General features: G+C 47.2%; 1 protein-coding gene across 1 annotated transcript in view; it reads left to right on the forward strand.

The window, feature by feature from the left end:
* Positions 1–23,246, forward strand: part of LOC134042832 (uncharacterized) — a 56,360-nt gene extending 33,114 nt beyond the window's left edge. Inside the window, 8 exon segments of the mRNA XM_062490773.1 lie at positions 5,779–5,893; positions 6,728–6,839; positions 8,105–8,220; positions 8,935–8,938; positions 9,023–9,135; positions 9,553–9,618; positions 16,015–16,089; positions 23,026–23,246. Coding sequence (XP_062346757.1) covers positions 5,779–5,893; positions 6,728–6,839; positions 8,105–8,220; positions 8,935–8,938; positions 9,023–9,135; positions 9,553–9,618; positions 16,015–16,089; positions 23,026–23,246 — 822 coding nt within the window.
* Positions 23,247–23,920: the final 674 nt, after the last annotated feature.

The following is a 23,920-nucleotide window of genomic DNA, read 5'->3' on the forward strand; positions in this document are numbered from 1 at the left end:
TGAATACTCTATGTTGGACAAATCCTTTAAGAACTTTGAGTCCAACCATGCCCCAGCAGAGCCAAGGGCATCACTAACCCATGTCCTCAAGTGCCACATTCACATAATTTAAATCCCTCCATGTATGGTGATTGCAACACTTCCCTGGTTTATTCCTAATAGCCAGTCTAAACCTCCCCTGGAGCAACTCAAGGCTGTTTCTTCTTGTCCTATCACTTGTTCCTTGGGACAAGATGCTGGCCTTCACCTGGCTCCACCCTCCTGTCAGGGACTTGTGGAGAACCCACCACATTTTTTTCTCCAGTGGGTTTCTCCGAACTGGATTAGGATCACTGCAGGTCTGATTTTTGGATTTTTTAGCCCAGTTTTTTCCCTGGGCTTGACACCTGCCCTTGAAGAATGATGTGGCTCCTTGGCAGGGCAATGAAAAGGGAGGGAATAGTCTCATTTTGAAGCTGTTTGAGAAGATGCATTGCAGGGGTGAAGGAAAACTCTAGCTCAGTCCCTGGGAATTCTTCTCCTGCCAAGAAATCTGCATTGTTGGAAAGAGTCACCCAGAGGAAGTGATTGAAATATCATTGTGTGAATCATATCTGTAACACGGCTGGGCTGCAAGAAGCTTTGCTGAACCCTGGGAATAGGTTAAATGACCTAAAAAGACTTTGTTTTCCATGGAGGAATGGCCTCTAGCAGCCCATGTTAAGGGAAGACTGCTGTTTTTGGAAGTCCACCAAGGCTGGAATGTCCCCCAGCATCACCTGTCCCCAGCTGTGCTGCACAAGGTGCTCAAGTACAGCTCTGGGATGCATTTTCTGCTGTTTAAGGAGGGCTGAGAAACCTCAAATGATAACTCTTGTGTGGTAACTTCTGCCTGGGGTGTGTTCGGCTGGTGTTTGCTGAGACTCAGAGCAGTGTGGCCAGACTGGCACCATTGGGGCAATGATGGGGACAAGGGGATGAGGGGACATGGCAGGGTGAGGTTGGCTGCTGAATTTGGGGTCCTGCTCTGGTGGTAGTGGCTGGTGCAGAGATGGGAAATGCTGTTTGGGAGGAGGCATAAGATCTGGGAAGGTGAATTTTGTGCTGGGATGAGGAGGCTGGATTAAGCCACAGAAAGATGGAATCCTCCAGTTCCACCCCCTGCCACAGGCAGGGACATCTTCCACCATCACAGCTTGTTCCAAGCCCTGTCCATCCTGGCCTTGGACACTTCCAGGGATCCAGGGGCAGCCACAGCTTCTCGGGGAAACCTGTGCCAGGGACTCATCACCGTCACAGAAACTATTCCTTCCCAATATCCCATCCATCCCTGCCCTCTGGCAGTGGGAAGCCATTCCCTGTGTCTTGTCCCTCCATCCCTTGTCCCCAGTCCCTCTCCAGCTCTCCTGGAGCCCCTTTAGGCTCTGGAAGGGGCTCTGAGCTCTCCCTGGATCCTTCTGTTCTCCAGGTGAACACCCCCAGCTCTCCCAGCCTGGTTCCAGAGCAGAGGGGCTCCAGGCCTCTCTGGACTCTTTCCACCAGCTACACATGGTCCCTCTCCCCATCCCCATCCCCATCCCCATCCCCATCCCCATCCCCATCCCCATCCCCATCCCCATCCCCATCCCCATCCCCATCCCCATCCCCATCTCCATCCCTACACACTGTTCCAGGACAGAGCTCCAGTGTGTTCCAGTCCCTTTGGTCAACAGCTCCCACCTCCCTGGCTCCTGTAATCCCTCGTTTTTCCAGCCTTGGCTGTGCACTCCACACATCCCTCATCCTTTTGCTCAGATCTTTCTCAGAAGATCTGTCTGTCATCCCGTTTGAAGTTCAAATTCATCATCCTTTGCCTTCAGAACCCTGCACGATGCTGCCCCTTTCCTGCTCATTCTTCCTCTTCCTTCCTTCCATACAAGTGGAAAATGCCCTCTCTGAGCTCAGAGCTGCTGACAACATCTTTTTTGAGGGAAAGAGGCCTCATGTCTAGGAAACAACCACCAGCCTCTGCAGGCCTCTCATGTACTATTTGGACAGTGGTGTTGGCTTGAGTGAGAGCTGAGGGGAAAAAAAAAAAAAATATTTGTCCCATTGTTTTCAGGAATTATTAAACACACACAGGATGGAACAGAGTGAATCCCTGGGCAAATGCAGTCACTGACAGGTGTTGCATGCCATTGTTACCAGGCCTGGTACAAATCTGTGCCAAGTCTGGAATGTTAAATATAGGGAATGGGATGAGCTGTTCGTGTTTTCCTCAGTAGGAGTGAGTTGGAGCAGGCAGTGAGGATTTTTGGCAAGACAAAGCAGTTATGGAAAATAATATATATTCTTTAAAGACACCTAAAAAAGCATCAGTTCTGACAGTTTGTGCAGAATGGTTTAGGTTGGAAGGAGCCCTAAAGATCCTCTTGTTCCAATCCCTCCTTCCTTTAGGCGGACAAGATTTGTAAGGCATTGTGATATGTTATAATATATCCAGTATTTTCCTCATGTAAGTATCAGTTGTTCCAGCAATTTCAGGAAAGGTGAATTCAGATTTTCAGCTCCTTGGAGCAAACTGCCTTTTTCTGTCTGTGTACACAACAAGATGAGTTGTAATTTCCCTTCCCAACCCAAACCACTCTGGGATTCCATGAATTGAGGAGTTTGTGGTGCTGCCTCTGGGTGGGAAAAGGGCTTGGGAGGGAAGCCAGGATGTGTTTGACAGGGAGAAGTTGGGTTTTTCTGATGTCCAGGGAGATGTTGAAAGCTGAAGGGTCTGGACAATGTAGGCCTTCACACGTTGTGCAATTTAATCCTCTAATTAAAGATTTTATAGACACCAATCAGTGCTCAATATCCTCTATGTCTTCCCCAGAAATGAGCCTTGGGAGGCTGAGGAGCTGCATTCCCCTGCTGGTGTCTTGCTGTGGATGGACAGGCGTGGGTGTCTCACCAGGAATGATGGGATGGTCTATTTAAAATGGAAATTTGGGGCCTTCCAGGTTGGATTCTTGAGCAAACCTCTTGACCTGAAGTAGCACCTTTCTACCTGTCAGGTTTGGAAGGGGACCCACCCCAAAAGCTTGGAGAAGCTTTGGCACTGACCTTGTGAGCCCATGAGCTTGACAGTGGCCAAGAAGACAAATTCACCTTCATTCAGATCAAGTGAGGGCTGTGTTTACCAAAATTAAAAAAAAAAAATTGGCAGGCTGTGTCTGCCCAAAGTCTGAATGAATAGAAACTCCAAAGGAAGCACCTGCTGCTAAAGGAAATCCAGGACAAGTTTTATTATCCTTTTTCACAGGTCTATTCAGGACTACATTAGGGGTTTCCTCTTTCCTTTTCTGGTACTTCACACTCATTCATAACAAAAAAACATATTGTGCTTATGAATTATATTCCAGAGAATATGGCTGAATCTTATAAAGGCCTTGGCCAAGGAACTTTATTTTTAACCTTGGTCCCCTGTGGATTAATTTCTCAAATGAAAGATTTGCAATTGTTTGGGGTTATTTTTCTCTCTTTTTCTTGGACGGGGCACAAGGGCAAATCCTGCCTGCTCTGTATTAACAAAAAATGCCTCTCAAGGAACAAGGAGCAAAGGAGGTGAGTGAGGCTCTCCAAAGAGCTCAGCTATGAAAAAAAAATGTTAAAAATTATTGTAATCCCTCCTAATCCCTGTTATGAACCTATAAATGATGCAGTGGCCACTTTGGTGCATACAGAAGCTGAGGGAAGTTTTTCCATTTCTAATGGAAAGGGAGAGGGGAAGTTCCTTTGCTTGCTGGAAGAGCAACTTTTGGGGTTGATCCTGAGACCATTTGAGGCAGTGCTGAGGGACCAGGAGGCACTGGGGAGTTTGCTGGTCAAACACAGCTGCTCAGCTCAGCATCCCCCTGGTACAGAGCACACAAAAGCTGAAGGGTTTGCAAACAACCCAAGTGCAACCCATGAGCCACTCGTGCACCAGAATGTTTGCTTTGGGGTCATTTTGCACCTGTGAAATAAGGATATGACCCAATCCCTGAGTGGCCTGGGAAGGTTTTGCACCCTCCTGCTCCAGGGTGGGTGCCTGGGAGGTAGCACTGGGTGCTCTCTAACAAATACACTGTGCCCTGTGAGGGCAAGGACCTTCCTGTGCATGTACACAGGATTCTCCTTCTGATCTGTCCTTAAAATTCTCATTTTTGGCTTTAAAAGCCTTTTTCCACCCCTTCAGGAGACCACAGGAATGTGAGTTGTCACTGCAGCCACCTTCCGCTCCCCTGTGGGTGCTGGTTCTCCTTCTCACAGGTTATACTTTGATTTGCAGACTCTTTTCAGAGCAGAAATGGCCTGCTCTGTTTTTGAGCATCACCGAGCAGAAGCATTTCTTCTCCAGCCTGAGGCTCCTCGCTGTTACTGCAGCGGAAACAGTGAATTATGGCAATTAACGGTGGCATAAATCAGAGACTGTGACCAAACGAGGTCACTGAGGGCTCAAGAGCTGCATCACACCAGTAAATTACCCCAGACAGGAATTCCTTCATCTGCACCGCTGGATTGTTTGAGCGTTCCTTGACATGGGTTTGGCCCAGCCCAGTGAGAAGAGCCCAGGAGTGACTCAGGCATCAGCACGGACCAGTGACCAGCTGGGAATCTTGTGTGGGACTCCATCCCATGGGTTAGAGAGCAACTTCCACAGGGACATGGCTAGGAGCGAGTCCTGGCACTGGTTGGTGGAGATAAACCTGTTTTTAATGAGCATGAGCCCATTTTAATGAGTGTGTTTGCATGGCAGTGACATTTCCCCACGAGGAAAACGTGCTCTGGTTCCCAGTTCCCCAGTGCAGCTCTCTCTGCTCTCGATGCTCTTCACATTTCTTGCCCTGCAAGATTTTAGCTAAGGGTGCTTTCAAGTGCTGCCCCAGGGTCAAGATGTTGGTTCTTGTGATTTCCAAGTGGTGCCAGACCCAGTGTCACCATGACCTGAGGTAGCACAGCTCCTTCCCTCGCAGTCTTGGCCATGCACAAAGACTTGGCTGCATTACAGGGGCTTCTCTGACCAGATGGGATTGATTTTTTTTGTTTGTTTGTTTTTCCCTTTGGCTTTTAGGATGATTTTTCTAAGTGTTCTTGACTGATCTTAATAAGTGGCACAAATGCTTCCAGATGTCACCTAATGCTTTGTATATGGGTTGAATACACAGCTATTTTTTAGGCTGGACTAGACTACAATATCCTGAGTTGCAAGAGGACCACCAGGATCATCAAATCCAACAACTGGCCCTACACAGACACCCCAACAATCCCACCCTGTGCCGGAGAGCATTGTCCAAACCTGGAGCTCTGGCAGCTTTGGGAATGTGACCATTCCCTGAGGAGCCTGTCAGTGTCTGACTACCCCTAGAGGAAGAACCTTTTCCTAATATCCATCATAGACCTCCCCAGGACTGGTGGTTTGACCACCACCTGTCCTTTTTTCATGGATGGGGTGGTGCAGAAAATAATTAGGGCCATGTGATGAAACTGGTGCCTGTTCACTGAGTGAGACCCGAGCCAGGAGCCAGATATGTCAGAGTGGCACAAAAATAACCCAGGAGATTCCTGGCTACGAAGAATTATGCCCTGACATCATGGCCCAGCTTCCCAGGCACTGGCCTCGTGGTGAAGTGACAAAGGTTCTTCAGCATCCTCATGGCAACAACAGCCTGCTGAGCAAGTGTCTCCTCCAGCTGTGCTTTCAAAGGGAACGACAGTCCTTGCTTCCCTTGGGAGGCAGGCACAGGCACCGGAGTGCTCAAGGGAGCTGAAGGTTGTGCATCCCCATCTCAGAGGAATTCCTCAAATGTCCGGGAGCACCAGGATGTTGGAAGCCTGGAAACTGAGAAATTTGGACTTTCTGTGCTGACAGGCACTGACCCCCAGGAAAACACTCCTTTTGACCTAAGTCTGTGGAGAAGGCTTCCAAAATGGAATGATAGAACTGGGATCATGAGTGTGTAGTTTGAATAGAAGTGTGTAGTATCACATTGTGGAAAACTTAGAATTTAAGGTTTTGGAATGCAGTAATATACAGATAGCAAGATGGAGGTTTTAGAGCGGAGGTTTCTTCTTCACGTTCTTCTTCATGGGTCTAGATGGGATCTTGTTTAATTGGGTAGAAAATTCCACATTGCAGGCCACGGGTGTTTGGTTATTGGGTTAAAATTAAAAATAATTTAGGTGGCTTTTCTTAATTGGACAGTTTGGCCTTAAAAAGCCTTGTAATGAGAGAGATAGGTGGCTATTTTCAGCTAGTTAGGTAGAAGTGCTGTAGAAGTCACTGTAACATAGATAAGAATTAATAAACATCTGAGTCCAGGCACGAAATACCATCTCTCGAGCATTTAATCTGGACTCTGGTAGAGAAAAATGAAGATCAAACATGATGCCAGGTGCTGTGTCCCCAAGTCACCAGCAAGACCAGCCTGAGATAGGTTGTTGTAACAAAGCATGGCAGAAAGAACTCAAATACCTTAAAAAGCAATAAATTCTGTACTAAATCATAAATGCTACCTCTGGCCAGGTACTGCATGTGGTACACGATCTTCCTGTGCCAAATTTACATGGGATGATGCCTGCCCTCATTCCCATCTCCTGCTGGAGCTGTTCTGCCTGGATGGGAATGCTGGCTTCAAAGGAAGCTTCAAAGGAAAATTCTTTGTGAGTGAGCAGCGGAATCAAGGGCCAATGGGACTGATTTGTGCCTCCAAGGAGTGCTTCAAAATTTTCCATGTTACAGATCATATCCTCCCCTCCACAAAGACTCCTGCCAGCAATGGAGAGATTGTCCTTTCTTTGAGAGCAAAAGATGAGGAATGGGCTGTGTCCCCCCTGTTTCTGCTGCCTGGAAGGTACCCAAAGGCTCTTAGGACACAGCAGCTGAGTTTTCATTATTTTCCTATAGGATGTAGAAAAGGAATTGCAGTCTGTGGGGGAGAGTTGGGAGATGCTCCAATAAACCTCACTGGAGTTTGTGGAGGGGCTGGAAAATGGCCAAAGGCCTTTTAAAATAACTATAGGAATTATAGAATTCCAGAATGGTTTGGGTTGGAGAGGACCTGAAAGCTCATTCAATTCCCAACCCCCTGCCATGGGCAGGAACACCTTCCATTATCCCAGGTTGCTCCAAGCCCCATCCAACCTGGTCTAAATAACTTCCAGGGATCCAGGGGCTGCCACAGCTTTCCTGGGCAGCCTAGGAGATAAACAGCAGAGAAGGAGTTCCTCTACATTTATTTTGCAGTTACTTTCAGATGGAGGAAAGGTTTCTCCAACACTTACTTGGTGGGAAATTAGTATTATCTGATATTTCTTCTGCAGCCTTAGCAGAGAAACTCAGAGCATCACTGGGGTGGAGGCCATAGGGAATCAGGGAAGGGAAAAAGGCAGCTCCAGCATCCATTACCAAGGTCACTGAAGGGGGAAGAGGTTCCCACTATTTTTTTGTTTTGCTTCTGGGATTTAATTCAGGTCGAGGAGGTGACTCTGGGGACAAGCTAGAGGAGTCCAGCAGCTGTGGCATTGAAACGCAGGGATCATGAATGGCAGGAGGAAGGGAAACCCGGTAAACAGTTTTCAGATCTCAACCCTAGCATTGCCTCTGAACTACAAAGACCTGCGAGAAAGTGGTGTCAAACACCCAGCTCCCACTCTGACCCCTGCCTGAGGGGAAATGAATCAATGTTGGGAAAATACGGAAAGCAGGATGAGATTATCTACTGTATAAAAGAAGCTGGAAGAGATGGCTTGGGATATTTGTGTATTGAGGCTCTGTCCACGTCCTATTCCTCTATGGGGGGGGTGCTATTGTACCTATTGTGACAGATTGTTATCAGCCCTGTTTATCACGTTGGGTGAGGGGAATGTCAGATTGCTGAATGTCAGGTTGTTGACTGTTTTCATAACAGGAAGCTGCCTGCTGTCTTGCTGTGTTAAGGAACTCCCCTATGCACAATATTTTCCAAAAAAAGAATAAAAAAAAGAAAAAAAAATTTAAACACTCTGCTGCGGTTGGGCAACCGCATGGGTTTGAGTTTCCATTGTTCCTTGTGAGGCAAAATCCTGTGTAGATAAATCCACTCGATACACATTTGCCTGTTATTTCTTTTGTGTACAGATACAGGAAATACGGCTGTTGTTTTGTCAAGATGAGATATTTCCCAACGCCAGAAGTAAATCTCCACACTTTCATCAGTGCTTGGGAGCCTGGAGCTCTGCCATGTCAGGGTGCAGGTGGGATGTGGGAGAGAGAGGGAGGGGAGGGGGTTTGTCAGCACCATGGAGCATCGTGGGACACAGCTTGGAAGTGCCTTCATCCCTGGGAGATGGAGGAGGCATGCAGTTTCCCCTAGGAGTGGGGGGTTCATTCAGATTCCTTACTGGAAAACTCAGTCTGCCTCCTCTTACTGGGAAAAAAAAAAAAAAAAAGAAAGAAAGAAAAAAAAAGAAATTATCCAAACCACCCTGTCTTCCCTGAAAATCAAACTTAGGAGAGTGGGGTTTGGGAGCTCTAAGCCACCTGTGTGAGCTGGCTGGGGGTATAAAACAGAGGACGCCCTTTCCAGGAATCCTGGCAGGGGGGGCACAAGGTATTGAAATTTGAATGAGAAAAGGTCTTAAGCATGTTAGAGTCCTGAACAGAATTTGTGTGGGAAGCAGCTGAGAATCCTGAATAGAATCCTATTCTTTATAAGTACCTTGACTGTTTGCTGGAGCAAGCCACTCACAAAGCTCCTACACAGGTGCTTCCCAAGTGACAGTGGCTCTGAAAGGCCCAAAGGGTGGGCAAATGTTGTATGTGGAGTAAAGGACCCCCGATCAGAGCCTGGCTCATCCTAAAGTCCATTATACCTTGGTGCAATTAACAGGTGTTGGTCTGAAGCACCCCTAGGGTGAGGAATTTACACCTAAGCCTTCCCTAATCCTCTGGACTGCTTTTATTGACAGACAGGTGAGGATGAAGTTTTTCTGCAATGCTAAAATGATTAAGAGTGGGCACCTAAACTTTGGACATTGGGTCTTTGATTCCCTAAAGGTTTTTCTTGGATGCCAAGGTGCTGAAACAGGGTCAGTGTGCCTTCAAAAATCAGTCAGAGCACAGCCTGAATGCTGTTTCTGACTCCAGGACTCCAGAAATCAGTCCACAAGGTGTGTGTTCTCATGAGACCCCACAAGGCAGTTTCTCTCAGACATGTGCTCTCTCAGGTTGATGCCTGGGCTGTAAGATCTCAGAGGGATAAAAAAGGGATTTCTTAAAATTAAAAAAAAAAAAATCTTGATACCAATAGAAAATGCAGGATGTTTTCTGTCTGTATAGGACACCAAACATATTTCAGCCTGGATAAAATTCCTGTGGCACAGCCACAATTATTAAGTCAGATAATTCAAAGCCTTTGCCCAAAGCAAAATACACCTTTCAAAGAGCATCTTCTCCCTTTCCAGTGGTCAGGAAATCTCAGGAGACTGCCAGCCCAGTATGGAGATCTGGTCAGAAAAGGTGGACAAGTCAATGAAAACAGAGAGGTTTTGGAAGAAGATTCAACCTTTCAGGTCGTGTCCTTCCAGGGATGAGGAAAGTCATGATCCTGGGAGACAAAACTGAGCCAGACATTTCAGAATTTCAGAAACTCTGTGAGATATTAGGGTCATGATTGTGGGGACCTCAGTCATAGAATCCTAGAATGGTTTGCATTAGAAGGGTCCTTAGGACTCATCCCATCCCATTCCACTCCCCTGCCATGGCCAGGGACACCTTCCCCTATCCCAGGTTGCTCCAAGCCCTGTCCAGCCTGGCCTTGGACACTTCCAGAGTGGGGCAGCCACAGCTTTCCTGGGCAAAGAGGAATTTTGGATGAGTTACTGAGGAATTCAGAGCCAATGGCTGCATTTGCACTATTGGGATGCAGCTCTGGAGGACAGCTGGCTGTGTTGTTGAACAGGTGGAGAAGCGGAATGGAGCAGGGAAAAAATATAATTCAAAAGAAGGTTTAAGAAGAAAATGGAAAAAGTTACAGTAATCAGAATGCAAGAAAAAATTGTTTTATTTTGGGATAGGGCATGGCCTACAGGGCCCTTCCTTTCCCTATTATTGATATTATTTTATGCTGATGTGAAAACAGAGCTGTCCATGGCAGGGGCTTGGATTTGGATTGTTTTTAAAGTCAACCCCTTTCAACCCAAACCATTCTGTCTTTTTTTTTTTTTATTACATGATTCTGTGCCTATATAATTCTGTGATTCTATGGTTCTATGATTCTATGATATCATGATTCTATGATTCCATGATTCAGTGATTCCATGGTTTTATGATATCACAGCTCTATGATTCTATGATGTCATGGCTCTATGATCCATTAATCCATGATTCTATGATTCCATGATTCCATGATATGGTTCTATGATTCTGTGATGTCACAGCTCTGTGATGTCATGGCCCTATGATTCCATGAATCCATGATTCCATGATCCCATGATTACATGATATCATGGTTGTATGATTCTGTGGTGTCATGGCTCTGTGATTCTATGATTCCATGGCTCAGATTCTATGATTCCATGACATCATGGTTCTAGCATTCTATGATGTCATGGCTCTATGGTTCCATGATGTCATGGCTCCCACGTTCCATGTTTCTATGATTCAATGGTTCCATGACATCACGGTTGTATGATTCTGTGATGTCATGGCTCTGTGATTCTATGATGTCATGGCTCTATGGTTCCATGATTCCATGATATCATGGTTGTATGATTCTGTGATGTCATGGCTCTGTGATTCTATGATGTCATGGCTCTATGGTTCCATGATTCCATGGTTCTTCCTATGATTCTACTATTCTATGACTCCATGATCCCGTGGTTCTGTGATTCTGTGATCCCATGTTCCTGTGACTCCATGATTCTGTGATTCCTTGACCTTGGGTCCGGCCTGGAATGACATCCTTGAAGAGAAACACGATGAACTCACGTTTATCAGCAGCAGAGGGCGTCCAACGCACGCGTGTCCCAAAATCCCAGCCCCGCGCTCCAACAGCAGCCAAAATTCTCACTGGGAGCGCGGCCGATGCTGCCCCGCCAATTGTGCCGCTGTCCCAGGTTTCCTTCCCCGCTCCGTGCTCGGTGCCATACGGGAGCTGCAGTCCCGATTGTTCGCCCTGTGGCCCCTGCAGACAGGATACGAGCCCAGTGCCAGGTGTGGAATTATTTTCCTGCGTGGTGCTATAGCATGGGAATTGTTGATAACGCTAACAATGCGGCAAAGGAAAAGTGGGAGAGGAGCAGGACAATTAAACAGCCTTTGAAACCCCTGGGGACATGGAACAAACCCTCCCCCTATTCATGTGTCTCTAAATCCAAGTTCTTAAGGATGGAAACCGGGTGTTTTTACTGGGTGAATCCCTCTTACAGCCTGAAACACTTCAGTGAGACTTGTCCTGTGCTATCAGTCACACCCCCCGGCTTAGTGGAGATAATTTTGATTTATCCCAGGAGCCTGTCAGGATGGATCAATTTCCCAGGGAATAGCTCCCTATCCCTGCTATGTTTTGCTGGTGCTGGAGGCAGAGTCAGGGCTGGTGGCACAGCCTGCTCTCGGTGAAAAGCAGGTGGGGACTGTGGTGCAGGAGGAGTTTTGTGGGAAAACAACGTCAGGCCCTGGATCCAGACTCCCTCTGAGATGTTGAGAAAGTGGCTAATCCTTGTCATTCCTGAATGACTGTAGAAATAATCTGATTTTTAGGGTTGAAACCATATACAGTGATGCAGCACCATATGGCACCAAAGAATGTTTCCCCATCTTGCATGGCAGCATCCTGTGGGTCTTCCAAGAGAGGATTAAGGTCTGAGTTGCAGAAAAAGGGGTTGACAGCCTTTCTCCTGAACTCCTGAGCTCTCCAGGGCTCAGGCTGAGAGTTTAGCTTGGTTTCCATGTTTGCAGAGCTCTTGCCAAGCTGGTGCCACCAAACTGTGTCACAACGTCAAGATCTTGCACCAGCCAAGAGGCCACTCTGTCCCAGCCAGCTGAGACCCCTCGATTTCACTGCCACAATGACACCTCCCTGTTGTTCCAGCTCACAAATCCCAGCACTTCTGATTAGGAACTGTCTTGTCAGCATTTGGCATGGTCCCAGCAAAAGTGACACCAATTATCCGTGTCAGCTCCCCTCTGAAAGCAGGAGTTGTACGAAATCTCAGCCCAGGACAATCCATCAGAGCTTGCAGTGGGATTTGGGACCTGTCATTCTGAGAGGGTATTGACTGAGTGTGGCTTCTTCCAGGCCACAGAGGTTATGGGGAGCTTTATATCATCCCCAGCAAGAATGAAACTGAAAAATGAGTCTCAGAGTCTCTCAGCTTGGGTAAATGGTTCAACCAAAAGTTAATTCAGGCTGTTACTTGTTTATGTAATTAATTTTAATAACGAAAACTTATTTTAATGGCAAGTGTTTGCTTTAAATTAAGCAGGGACCATGTCTTCTTTCTGTTTTAACATCAGCTTAGGTTAAACTCTTACCACCAGGGTATGTGGAGACCTCTTGTTTTGCTTGAGGAAAAATGGATTTTTTTTTTATTTTTTTTTTTTTCCCTCTGATTAGAAGAGCTGGGGTTTTGGGCTGATATGAGGCTGTGTTTGCAGATAGGATGGAAATAGTGGGGACACAGCTTGGAAGACAGGAATTGGGCTGTACCTGGAGTGGTTTTGGGAAAGTCACTTCACACCCATGATCCCTCAATGCCTCCTTGGAGTTTAATTAAAATAATAATGAACATCTTGAATTATTGGTGGCTCTTCTTATCTTACTGCTCATGTCAGATGTGTCCTGAGCTTTATTCCTCACATTTTGCTGTCTGCAGCTCCACTTTCCTGCTAAAAGGTCACTGTGGAAGAGTCTGGGACACTTGGGTCTTCCCTTTTCCTCTTCCATAGCCTCATCCTGGAACAGTCCAGGATGAGGATTTGCAGGTGACATCCCACTGGTGCAGGAATGATGAGAACACACCATGTCCTGAGGGCTGAATCTATAAAATCACACAGGAAACAGTGGTCTTCCATCCTTGGAAGTGTCCAAGGCGAGGTTGGACAAGGATTGGAGCAACCTGGGATAGTGAAAAATATCCATGGTCATGGAGGGTGGAATGAGATGAGCTTTCAGGTCCCTTCCAACAAATTTTTTGATTCTAGCTCTGTTAGAAACTTGCCATCATCATCCTGAGAAAACCATAAATAAGCCACCTTCTGTCCCACCCAACTCCCACCCACCCAAATCCCAGGCAGGTGATATTAAAGATCCTAGGTGCTCCTGGGCAGGAAAATGCCCATTGCAACTTCCCTTGGTATTTATTGAATGAACACCCATATCCTCAGTCCCACATTGAAGCTATCAACCAACAAAAGCACTCAGTGAGGCATTGAGGAAGGGAGGAATCAGGCCAGGAGCAGGATAAAAGTGCATTTTCCCACTATTCAGAATATTTATTCTGGTTGTTTTATTATTGTCCTTCTCCAAATCACCAGGAATAGGTGCTGTGCTCATGGAGGAGAACAGGAACATAAGAAATAAATAATAAAACAGCCTCTGAGGTCTCTGTCTCCTCAGTGCCATGGCTACACTCAACCTCCAAACAAATTTGGAGGCTTCTCCTGCTGAAAGGGCAATTCCAGCCTGGGGCAGTGCTTATTTCTCAGTGTGTGCAGAGAACCAAGGGAGCCAGAAAATCTGGTTTTCTCAGTCATATAGCTGCAAAATTCACCCCAAATCTCAGTGCCAGTCAGAGCTGGAGTGATCCAGGTGCTCTCCATCCTGGAGCTTTGGGAGGAGCACGTCACACCCACCTCCTCTGCACCGACCTTCACCAAAGCAGCTCTCCCTTGGGTGTGCCTGCACTGAGCTGCTCTTCTCTGACAGTTCACTCACCCCATCTCCTGCCACCCATCCCCTTTCCTCTCTCCCCTTGTCATTTTGGGCTGACTCACTGCCAGGTTATGCCATGCCCAGTACAATTCCTTTGGATCCTCAGAGAGGATTCCCATGGTCTGCAGTGTAAGCACAGCCTTGATGTTTGAGGACAGGAGGCAGAGGCCAAGAGGGATTTTAGGCTTATGAAAGGTCATTGTTACCCGTGTGGGGACCATCTAATGGCGAGAGGAGAGGGAGAGGAGAGGAGAGGAGAGGAGAGGAGAGGAGAGGAGAGGAGAGGAGAGGAGAGGAGAGGAGAGGAGAGGAGAGGAGAGGAGAGGAGAGGAGAGGAGAAGAGAAGAGAAGAGAAGAGAAGAGAAGAGAAGAGAAGAGAAGAGAAGAGAAGAGAAGAGAAGAGAAGAGAAGAGAAGAGAAGAGAAGAGAAGAGAAGAGAAGAGAAGAGAAGAGAAGAGAAGAGAAGAGAAGAGAAGAGAAGAGAAGAGAAGAGAAATTTCCAGGGGAGAACACTAAGATGGTGCTGAGGACACCAGTAACTTTGGGCTATATGCAGTTCTGCTTGTGCATGGCAAGTGAGGATGCTGGCTGAGTTGGATATGCAGCTCCTGCCTTTCCCCAGCCTCAGATAATGACTCTAGACCCAAATCTGATATTTTCTCCCAAATGCAGAACACCAACCCTGCTGCAGAGATTCTCACCCAGAATGCAGCTAATGCCCACTGCTTTCCTGGCTAACTTCATGGAAGGACCCCAGAGTCAGGACTTCAGCAATATTTCTAGGTCAGTTGGGTTTCCCTAGGTTATTCATTATTTTAAGAGGAAAATAAATCTTTTGACCTGTGAAAATGCTGTGATGACTCTCAGCAGAGCTGCTCATTCATGATCAAATGGAATGTTTTAAGCAAGGGGAGAGGTGTTGTTTTTTTTTCTTTAGGTACACCACAAACTCTTCCTCTGTGTCAGGAGTGCAGAATTAAATCCTAATTAAAGGCTGTAAAAATGCAGTGAATCTGAGAGGCCAGGAACAGGTACATATTATCATCCCTTCCATAGATCATACGAGTTCTGTGGTGACATAATAAATAATCCACCCCAAGTTTTTAAAGGTAAAAACTAGCAAATCATTAATAACATCTCTGGCACCATATATCAAAGTGAAGCCTTCCTTTTACAGATGATCTCCAGCTATTCCCAGCTGCCTTTTTGCATTGCTGCTTCCTCCCTCTGCCCTGCTTGTTCTTCCCATCATCTCTGCTGAAGCATTCCTGTGCTTTGCCCACCTGTGTTTATTTCTGCAGTTCACTGCAGGTATGAATAAGGCAACAAAATGCACATCATACTCTTTAAATCCATATCTTTAAACCCAACCTCAGGAGGTTTAAAACTTGCCTGGACAAGAAGGGACAGGCAGGATCTGTTTTTCAGGGTAGAGAGAGGAACTGGATGATGATGTGGTAGTTTCACTTATTTCTGGCACATCTGATCTATTTACACTGCTGTCTGTAGTGGTGAACTTTCCTCCATGTCAATTTTGCTGTCTTGTCACCCTCTCTTTTTTGATCTTTTAAGTTTTTTATAAAACCCACTTAATGCATTTCACTGTGTCAGTCTGTGTCTCTGTGATTCCATTTCTGAAGGGCTGGGATACAATCTGCCATTACTTGTTCATCCTTAGTGTACTCAGTTCTTCCAAGATCACAGAATCATGGAATGGTTTGGTTTGAAAAAACCTTCAAGACCATCCAGTCCTATCCCCTGCCATGGACAGGGACACCTTCCACTATCCCAGGCTGCTCCAAGCCCTGTCCAACCTGGCCTTGGACACTTCCAGGGATCCAGGGGCAGCCACAGCTTCTCTGGGCACCCTGTGCCAGGGCATGACCACCCTTACAGGGAAAAAATTCCTTCCCAATATCCCATCTAACTCCTCTCACTGCATGATCTTGTAAAAAGTCACATTCTAAATTGCTGAGCTTCTTGGGATTTTCATTATTAATATATCTCCATATGACTATTGTATATAACCACAGGAATTATTCCAGTGGTGCCTCAGGCCAGTTGCCTGATTTCTCCTCTGTTCCATGATGCGGGGGTTTATTTTTCCTCTCTTTAGGCTTTGAAGAAAGACTCTATAGAGATCTCACAGAGGAGGAAGAGACTGCAAACATGGAGACAGAGTGGTCTTTTGGTAGGTTCCCCCACCTGGAAGATGCAGCTCCAAATGTAACACCTTTTTCCTGGAAAAAGGTAAAAGCAGAACTTGCTCCAGTGGCTTCATATTTTATGCTTGGATTCCCCCCATCCCTCACCCCCCCAGATCTTGGAGTTACTGCAGCTGTAATACCATTCCTGAAAAAATACAACTCTCTGCCAGTGTCCTGGGATGAACTATTGGGATGCTCTAGTGGGATGCAATACTCAGTAGAGGTGAAATTTCTCCCTCTGTGAATATGTGACTGGCTTTGTGAGTACCTGTCCAGAGAAGCTGTGGCTGCTCCTGGATCTCTGGAAGTGTCCAAGGCCAGGTTGGAGCAACCTGGGATAGTGGAAGGTGTCCCTGCCCATGGCAGGGAGTAGGAACTGGATGATCTTTAAGGTCCCTTCCCACCCAAACCATTAAAGGATTCTGTGACTTTATCCTTTCTCTCCTTGATGCTCAGGGCAGGGCTCACCTCACTACTCCAGTTTATGGGCACAGGAAGTCAGGGCACCTGACTTATGGGCAGTTTATGGGCACCTGCAGGGGTCCCCAGGTGAACTTCCTGTTAAACACCAATTCCAGGGAGCAGGGGTGGCTCACCTGTCCTTACACAGGTAGTGAGTGCCACTTGAGATACTCTCTGGTTCCTGGGCTGCCACATACAGGGGACAAACCCATCCTCCCAGTGGAGTTTGGATAAATATTCAGGAGAGTCTGCTGTGGGTCATGATCATGACAAAACAGCTGCCATTTGTACTCGTGGTAACAATTTAATCCAAATTCATTCATCCCTGGTACACTGAATTGCAGCTTTTGGTGCTGAGAAGAGTCCAGAATGAAAGGGAGGTGGGGGGGCTGTACATATTAATGGATGCAAGGAAGTGATGGAATGTTGGCATGGGTGTCCAAGGAGCTGGACTGCAGGGATTTGTACTGACCCAAGGTTACACATGCCCTTACTGCTGGTAAGGATGAGGATTGCTTTGATCTTTCCCTGCTGTGCCCACCTGTGAATGGGTGACTCCAGCAGGGTGACAGGGTCTCTAGGAAGGCATGGTAAAATTTTGGTTCATCACCCATCAACATTCACCCAGCATTCCCCAAACTGGGAGGCAATTCCTTAGTCTTTAGGTGAGACTTCAGTTGTCTTTGTAGTGGCCTTTCTCTCCTCCTCTTCATTGCCACAGGAAAGTTGTAGAATCACATAATATCCTGAGCAGGAAGGGACCCAGAAGGATCATGCAGTCCAGCTCCTGGCCCTGCACAAACACCCCAACAATCCAGTTCCTGTTCCAGTGCCCAAACACCCTCTGGGGAAGAACCTTTCCCTGATATCCAACCTAACCCTCCCTGGCACAGCTCCAGCCATTCCCTGGGTCCTGTCCCTGGTCACCCAAGAGCAGAGGACGACGCCCAGTTCTGCTGAGCACATTGCTTCTGCTTCATCAGGGATGAAGAAAATCAGTGAGTCTGACTCTTCAAAAAATTGGTGTTCTGGGTTCCCTGACCTTAACAAGGGCCCTGTCATGTCCATCTCTCCTGGCATTTCAGCGCTGCAGACCTTTAGAGTAGTTAATTCCCAAAAGGAATAGTTTGCTGCCACCTACCCCTAGATACACTGGTGGCTCTTTATTCTCATCAGTCCAGTCCTCACCACATACACATTTCTCCATTTCAGGACATGTTTGGAGCTGCCTGATTCTCAGCAGTGATGATCAGTGAGGAGTTTACTCACCCCTAAACCCTGCTGGGATTCACCAGCTGAGCATGTCCCTACCTGCTTAGCTTTGGGGGTTGATCCAGAGGTGCCAGCTTGTTCCTTGCACACACTTATGCAGCAGGAGGAAAGAACCTCTTGCCTTTTGAGCAGTTAGATCCTCTCTCCTCACTACCAGGATGCCCTTGTTAAAATAGCTTCATAGGGAGCTTGAACCTGTATTTTCTATGACATAGGAAAGGGCATTAATCCATAGGTACTCTGCCCTGGTTCTCTGTCATCAAACTATCCAATGGTGTATGGCAAGGATTGGATATTCCAGCGTTAGGGCATTGCCATGGAAGATCATGTTCTCCCTATGGATAAGTTATGCCAAGAAAAACACCTTCCAGATGGGACATTTTGAGACCACTCAGGAATTCAGTTCCCTGCTTATACCCTTGAATGAAAGACTTGAGAAAACATTTCTGTCTTTGTTTTTGCTGATGGTGTGTTCCACAGCCTGCTCTGAAAACACTCACCAGATCCTTAGATGGGATTTGGGGAATAAATTCTTCCCTCTGAGGGTGTTGAGAAGCTCGAGGTGCTCAGAGAAGCTGTGGCTGCCCCATCCCAGGAAGTGTTTTAGACCAGGTGGGACAGGGCTTGGAGCAACCTGGGATAGTGAAAGGTGCCCCTGCCCATGGAACAAGATGAGCTTTAAGGTTCCTTCAGTCCCAAACCATTCCATGATTCTATCCATGGATCAAGGCCTATGATTCTCTTGACTGGAGAAATACCAACCTCTAGGTGTTACCAACAGGTAAGGCTTTATAAAACCTTACCTATAGGCAATATGTAGGCAGTGGTGTTGTTTCAAATTCCTCTCCAGGTTCATGTGTCCATGCCAGAGCAAAATGTATCTTCCTCTCTCTGTGGATCATCCCCACAAATCAATAAGACTCTTCTATGACACCCAGCTCATGGAGTTGTCTCTTGAGAACCTGAGGGTCAGGAAACTGTAAAAGTCTTCCCATCTTAGTACCTGCTGCCGGTGTAATTAGCATAGATCTGAATTCCAATTCATGATTATTAATGAAGCTAATGCAAATCCACCCTTTCAGACTCCACAAGCTGGTCTGCTACAACATGGCAAAAACCAAGAGCAGGATTGTTACAACCACTCCTGGTTTAGAAAAGAGACTCAGACTCCTGTACTTGCTCATGTTTCCAGAACCCTGTTTGAGGATGGATTCTCTGTTCCTCTCCTTTTCTCCCATGGCTGTGGGTTCTCCCAGCTCCCCTTGGTGCTTTCCCTGCCTCCCTGGCAAGGATCAGCCCCGAGCCCAAGAGGGACATTGGATTCCTGTCATATTGCTGGGAAAAGGTCAGTGTCTGCTAGAATCACCAGACAGGAAGAGATAGGGAGGAGGAACAGGAAAGTGAGAGAAGGGAGGGGGACAAGGGGGCTCATTTTTTCCCATCTTCTGTCCTTCCTCTCCAGCAGACCCCTCCCACACATGATGTGAATCCAGGGTGCGGCCAGAGATGCACAATCCTCTTTCCCTCCTCAGGGATATCACAGAAATGTGAAACCTGATGAGATTAGATGTGGTCCCTTGCTGGGACTGGCTGACAGCTCCAAAAGACATCTGATGTAACCAAATCCTTGCAGTTCAGCGTAGGCAGTGCCAAGATAAGAAGCATGTCACATGTGAGAGGTGCATTTTTCTCTTCAGTTCTTCTTCCTTCCCAGCACACGTTGCTGTGGTGTGCTGATAATGCCAGAATCCTCACTAGCTTGGTCTCATTCCTTAAGTTTTCTTATTTATGAAGTGCATCCCCAGGGCTGAAAATTAAGTTACTACATTACTGCTCAGAAAGCTAAATTATTACACTAGTAACTTCCAAAATTTTACTCCTGATGTGAAATTGTCTTCTTGGGATGGAATTTTCAGCTGTGCAATGTGGTGCCAGGCCTGAATTAAACATTCTTCACCTGTGGGACAAGCTTTATAATAACTCTGTCGCCAGGTTACAGTTTAGTGTCCTTCTATTCCCTGCCCATGGCAGGGAGGCAGAACTGGATGATCTTTAAGGTCCCTTCCAACCATCCTATGATCCTATTTTTACTCTCCAGGTTTTTTGGGAAGTCAAGTGAAATACCACCATCAGTTAGGGGTGTTTGCCTTCAAGGTTCAGGACAAGATAGGAGACTGGGAAGAGATCAAGGCTTCTGCCATAAAATATAATTTGGGTTATCAGAAACACAGGGATATTTTTATTAACAGTAAACCCTCCATTCTTCAAATCATTGCTGATTTTAATGTGAAATCTCTGTTCCCTTTCTGCTCCATCATGTCACTGTGTTTAGCAGCCCAAACCAGCTAACATGTCTGTTACCACCATAAAGATCAAGGAAAGACTGAAAACTCCCCAAATACACCTTAGCTAGTGCATGGGGTCAGCGAGGGTCATGCAGCCCACAAGGTGAGAGAGTAGAAGTGTTGTGTCCTTCCTCAAGGACAACTTGATGCAGGGCATTATCCTGCCCCATCCCTGGAAGTGTCCAAGGCCAGGTTGAATGGGACTTGGAGCAGCCTGGGATAGAGGAAAGTGTCCCTGCCCATGGCAAGGGATAGGAACTGGATGAGCTTTAAGGTTCCTCCCAACCCAAAGCATTCCGTGACTCTGTGAATTCCTGCAGGGATTGCAGCACTGGGCTGTGCCTGCCCTCCCTGAGGTTTGATGAATCAGGTGCCTGATGCAAGGAGGGAGAGCCAGAGAGGGACTACAGCCCAGGACAGACAGAGGGAGAGGCAAACCTGGCCTGCTCCTGACTCCTTAAGGAGGGTGAATCCTGCTGCTCAGTGAGATTCTCAAGAGCAGGAGTTGGTTCCTTGTACTTCAGTAAAGTTCCTACTCTGGGTAACTTGGGAAGAAACTGATACTTGAAAAAGAAATACAGAAATCTGAATATTTAGCAACCCACAAACCATTCTTCAAATGTTTTAGTGCACAACAAAGGGGTTTTTGCAGATACTTACCCATGCCACTCATGAAACTTAACATGGAATTAGCCTTGAGTGGCTGAGGTTGCTGTGATGGAGAGGATGCTTTGGGATAACAGCGAGAGGGATCATGTTCGTTGGATGAACCTGAGTCCCACAGCCTTCTCTGCATGGGGACCAGCAGTTCCACAATAGGAGCCAAAGTATCCACTGCCCAAAGGCTGGACTCCCTCTGGGACCAGGGAGAACTCCCAGGTTGGGCCCGGTGCAGGAGGAGGATTTCTGTGCTTGAACAGACTAATTAGGCACCACAGAGAAGTATTTCTATCCGCTTAGGAAGCACTGTCCTGACCTTGCTCCTACGCCCACTCCCTCTCCGTCACAGGCCAGAAAGAGCCTGGCTCAGCTCTTTTAAAACTGGAAAATGAGCCCCAGCGCCATCCTTTATGCAAGAGCTGAAAGGTTAATACATGTCACGTCTGTCGGCCAGGACTCTACAATAGGCAAAGTCCCTTTTTACTGAGGGAAATAAAAACCACCAGCCTGTCACAGCCTGACCTTTCCACCCTGACACTCCAGCCCCACTTTCACACCAAAGGGTTGAGAATAAACACATCCTTTTCCAAACAGGGCTGGATCCTCTCAGCTGCAGCAAAATGTGATTCCTTGCAAATGGTGCAGGTGGCTCTTAGGTAGGGGTTTTCCTGTGGATTGCAGGGATAAGCAAGCATCAAGCTCCTGGAATTAGAAAGGTCAGCGGGGATGCTTCCTGTTGGAGCTGCACAACCCCTGGTGCTTGGATCAAAGGTCAGGGAGTTAAAATTAGAAGTGGCCACAGGGTTATGGAGGTTGCTCCTTGAGCCTGACAAGGTCATGGGGTCTGTGGCTTAGGAGCATGAGAAAATAAACATCTCCAAGCTTCATATTTTCTAGAGGATCACAGAAAATACCTCTTCTTCTGCTTTTAGTGTGAGGTTTGGAATATCAGGAATTCCTAACTAAATAATCCCTCTCTTTCCCTGGCATGTAGAGGATGCTTACACACCTAGCTGACCACACCAAAAAAGTAAGGACTGGAATAATTAGGGAATCCCTAGTTGACTCACCTCCTAGAAAGGCTGTGTTGGATGGACACAGCTCAGGAGATGTCTTGGCCTTTGGCATTTTTCTGATATAAAAGACTGGTCAGTCACCATTCAGAAGAGCAGAATGAGCCCCTCTCTCTGCCGCGTTTATCCTGCAACTCTGGGAAAAATTTTCACCAGAAGCAGGGCAGCTCCAACAGAAGAGATGACAAGAGATCCCAAGCAGCCTGTGTTTGTTTCAAGCCTTCTTTAGACACCCTTTCCCAACTGTTTGGCTCAAGGTATTCCACCTGGAGCAGGCCATACTGCAGGGACTAAGTGTGGATGCCTGGTCAGGTTTTAAACCAGTTTTGTGTATTCTTTATCACGTGTCCTAATCACTCCTCCTGAATCCATGAGGAAGTGCCTCTCTGGAGGAGCAGTGGGACTGATGGATTTACCCCCAGGAAAGGAGTGTCACACATTTGGAGCAAAACACTACACCTACCAAATGCCTGGAGCTTGATGTGCGCATGGATTTGAGTGCTCCCATCCCACCCAGGAGGAGCAGTGATTCCTGCACTTTGCCAAGGAGCCACCAAACCCTGCAGGGCAAGTTCTCCACCTTCCAATCATAAAAAGAGGGAGCTTGCAGGGCACGTCTACAGTCAGCTTGGAAACTCTCCTTGCCCTCCAGAGCAAAACCTACTGGAGGAGCCTGAGGTCCAGAAATAACCACAAACCACCTTTTCCTGTCAGGCAGCTGGGATTTCAAGTGACTGGAGCTAAATATGGCACTATGTCAACAAGGAGCCACCAGGAAAGGGGAATTATTGCTCTCCATTAGTGAGAGGAGTCTGCTCACACATGTCTGCAAAGACCTCAGCTTTGGGAAGCACATTTCCTTCATTTCCATGGTTTGCACTTCAATTTTCACCGCGCTCCTCCTCATCTTTCACTGGATATCTCGCATTTCAAAACCGAGCAGGCAAACAAAACCGAGGCACATCAAGAAGCAATTTGTCTGGCTGGTAAAGAAACAAAAACAACCACCCCAAAGCCAGGCAGAGGAGCACAGGAAAACACGAAGTACAGCTGTGCAAGTCTCACATCGCCTCTGCTCCCCCTTCCTCCTCCTCCTCCTCCTCCTCAGCCCTGCTGAAAGACAGCAGCTGTAATCCCTTCCAGGTGGTGACAGCAGTGATCTTCCCAGCCCCTATGAACGTGACAGCCCTGGAGCTGGTTGGGAACACGTGTTCCTGTGCTGTCAGAGGGAGAAGGGAAGCTGCAAGACCCAACAGGAGCCTGAGCCACAGCAGCCAAGGGGAAATGCAAAGGTTGGAAGCCGTGCAAGCAAGAGGGATGTGGCTGTGAGGGATCCTTTCCAGCTGGTTGTTTCCTTCATGGATGCTCTGGGCAATCCTGGGTAAGACTAGTGGAGGAAGGAGACACCTTCTTCAGCAACATCTGTCTCTGGATCCCCACTGGCTGCTCTCCAGCCCCTCTGAGGGATTTTGGTGAGCAGAGCTCACTCTGCCCTGACTATGACTGGCATGTGTGTGAGTCACTGCCCAGACTTTGTGGCAAACACAGATATGAATGAGTGGGACAAGTCTCCTGGGCAGGAACTTCAGTGATTTTAGTTTTCATGGTTTGATAACTGCATTTTTGTGCTCCTTTTTCTTTCTCCTTGCCCGTGCTGCAGGTGAGGAACTGACTGATTCAACACAAGTAGGGCGTGACAATGACTGTGTAAGCACCTTTAAAGTGATCAAAGTCAGCAGCTGCAGGAGAAATCTTGGGAAATGTTTGCCCTTTCCCTAACCTATTAAGTTCCAAAGGTGGCTTTTAGCAATAGCACAGAAAGGCAATCATCGAGTCCCAGAATGGTTTGGGTGGGTAGGGACATTGAAGATCATCCCGTTCCATCCCCTGGGGATTGAACTGAAGGGACACCTTCCCCTAGCCCAGGTTGCTCCAAGTCCCATCTCCAGCCTGGCCTTGGACACTTCCAGGGATCCAAGGGCAGCCACAGCTTCTCTGGGCAA

The sequence above is a fragment of the Cinclus cinclus genome, chromosome 3 (genome assembly GCF_963662255.1).
Source record: "Cinclus cinclus chromosome 3, bCinCin1.1, whole genome shotgun sequence".
In the NCBI taxonomy this organism is placed as follows: Eukaryota; Metazoa; Chordata; class Aves; order Passeriformes; family Cinclidae; genus Cinclus; species Cinclus cinclus.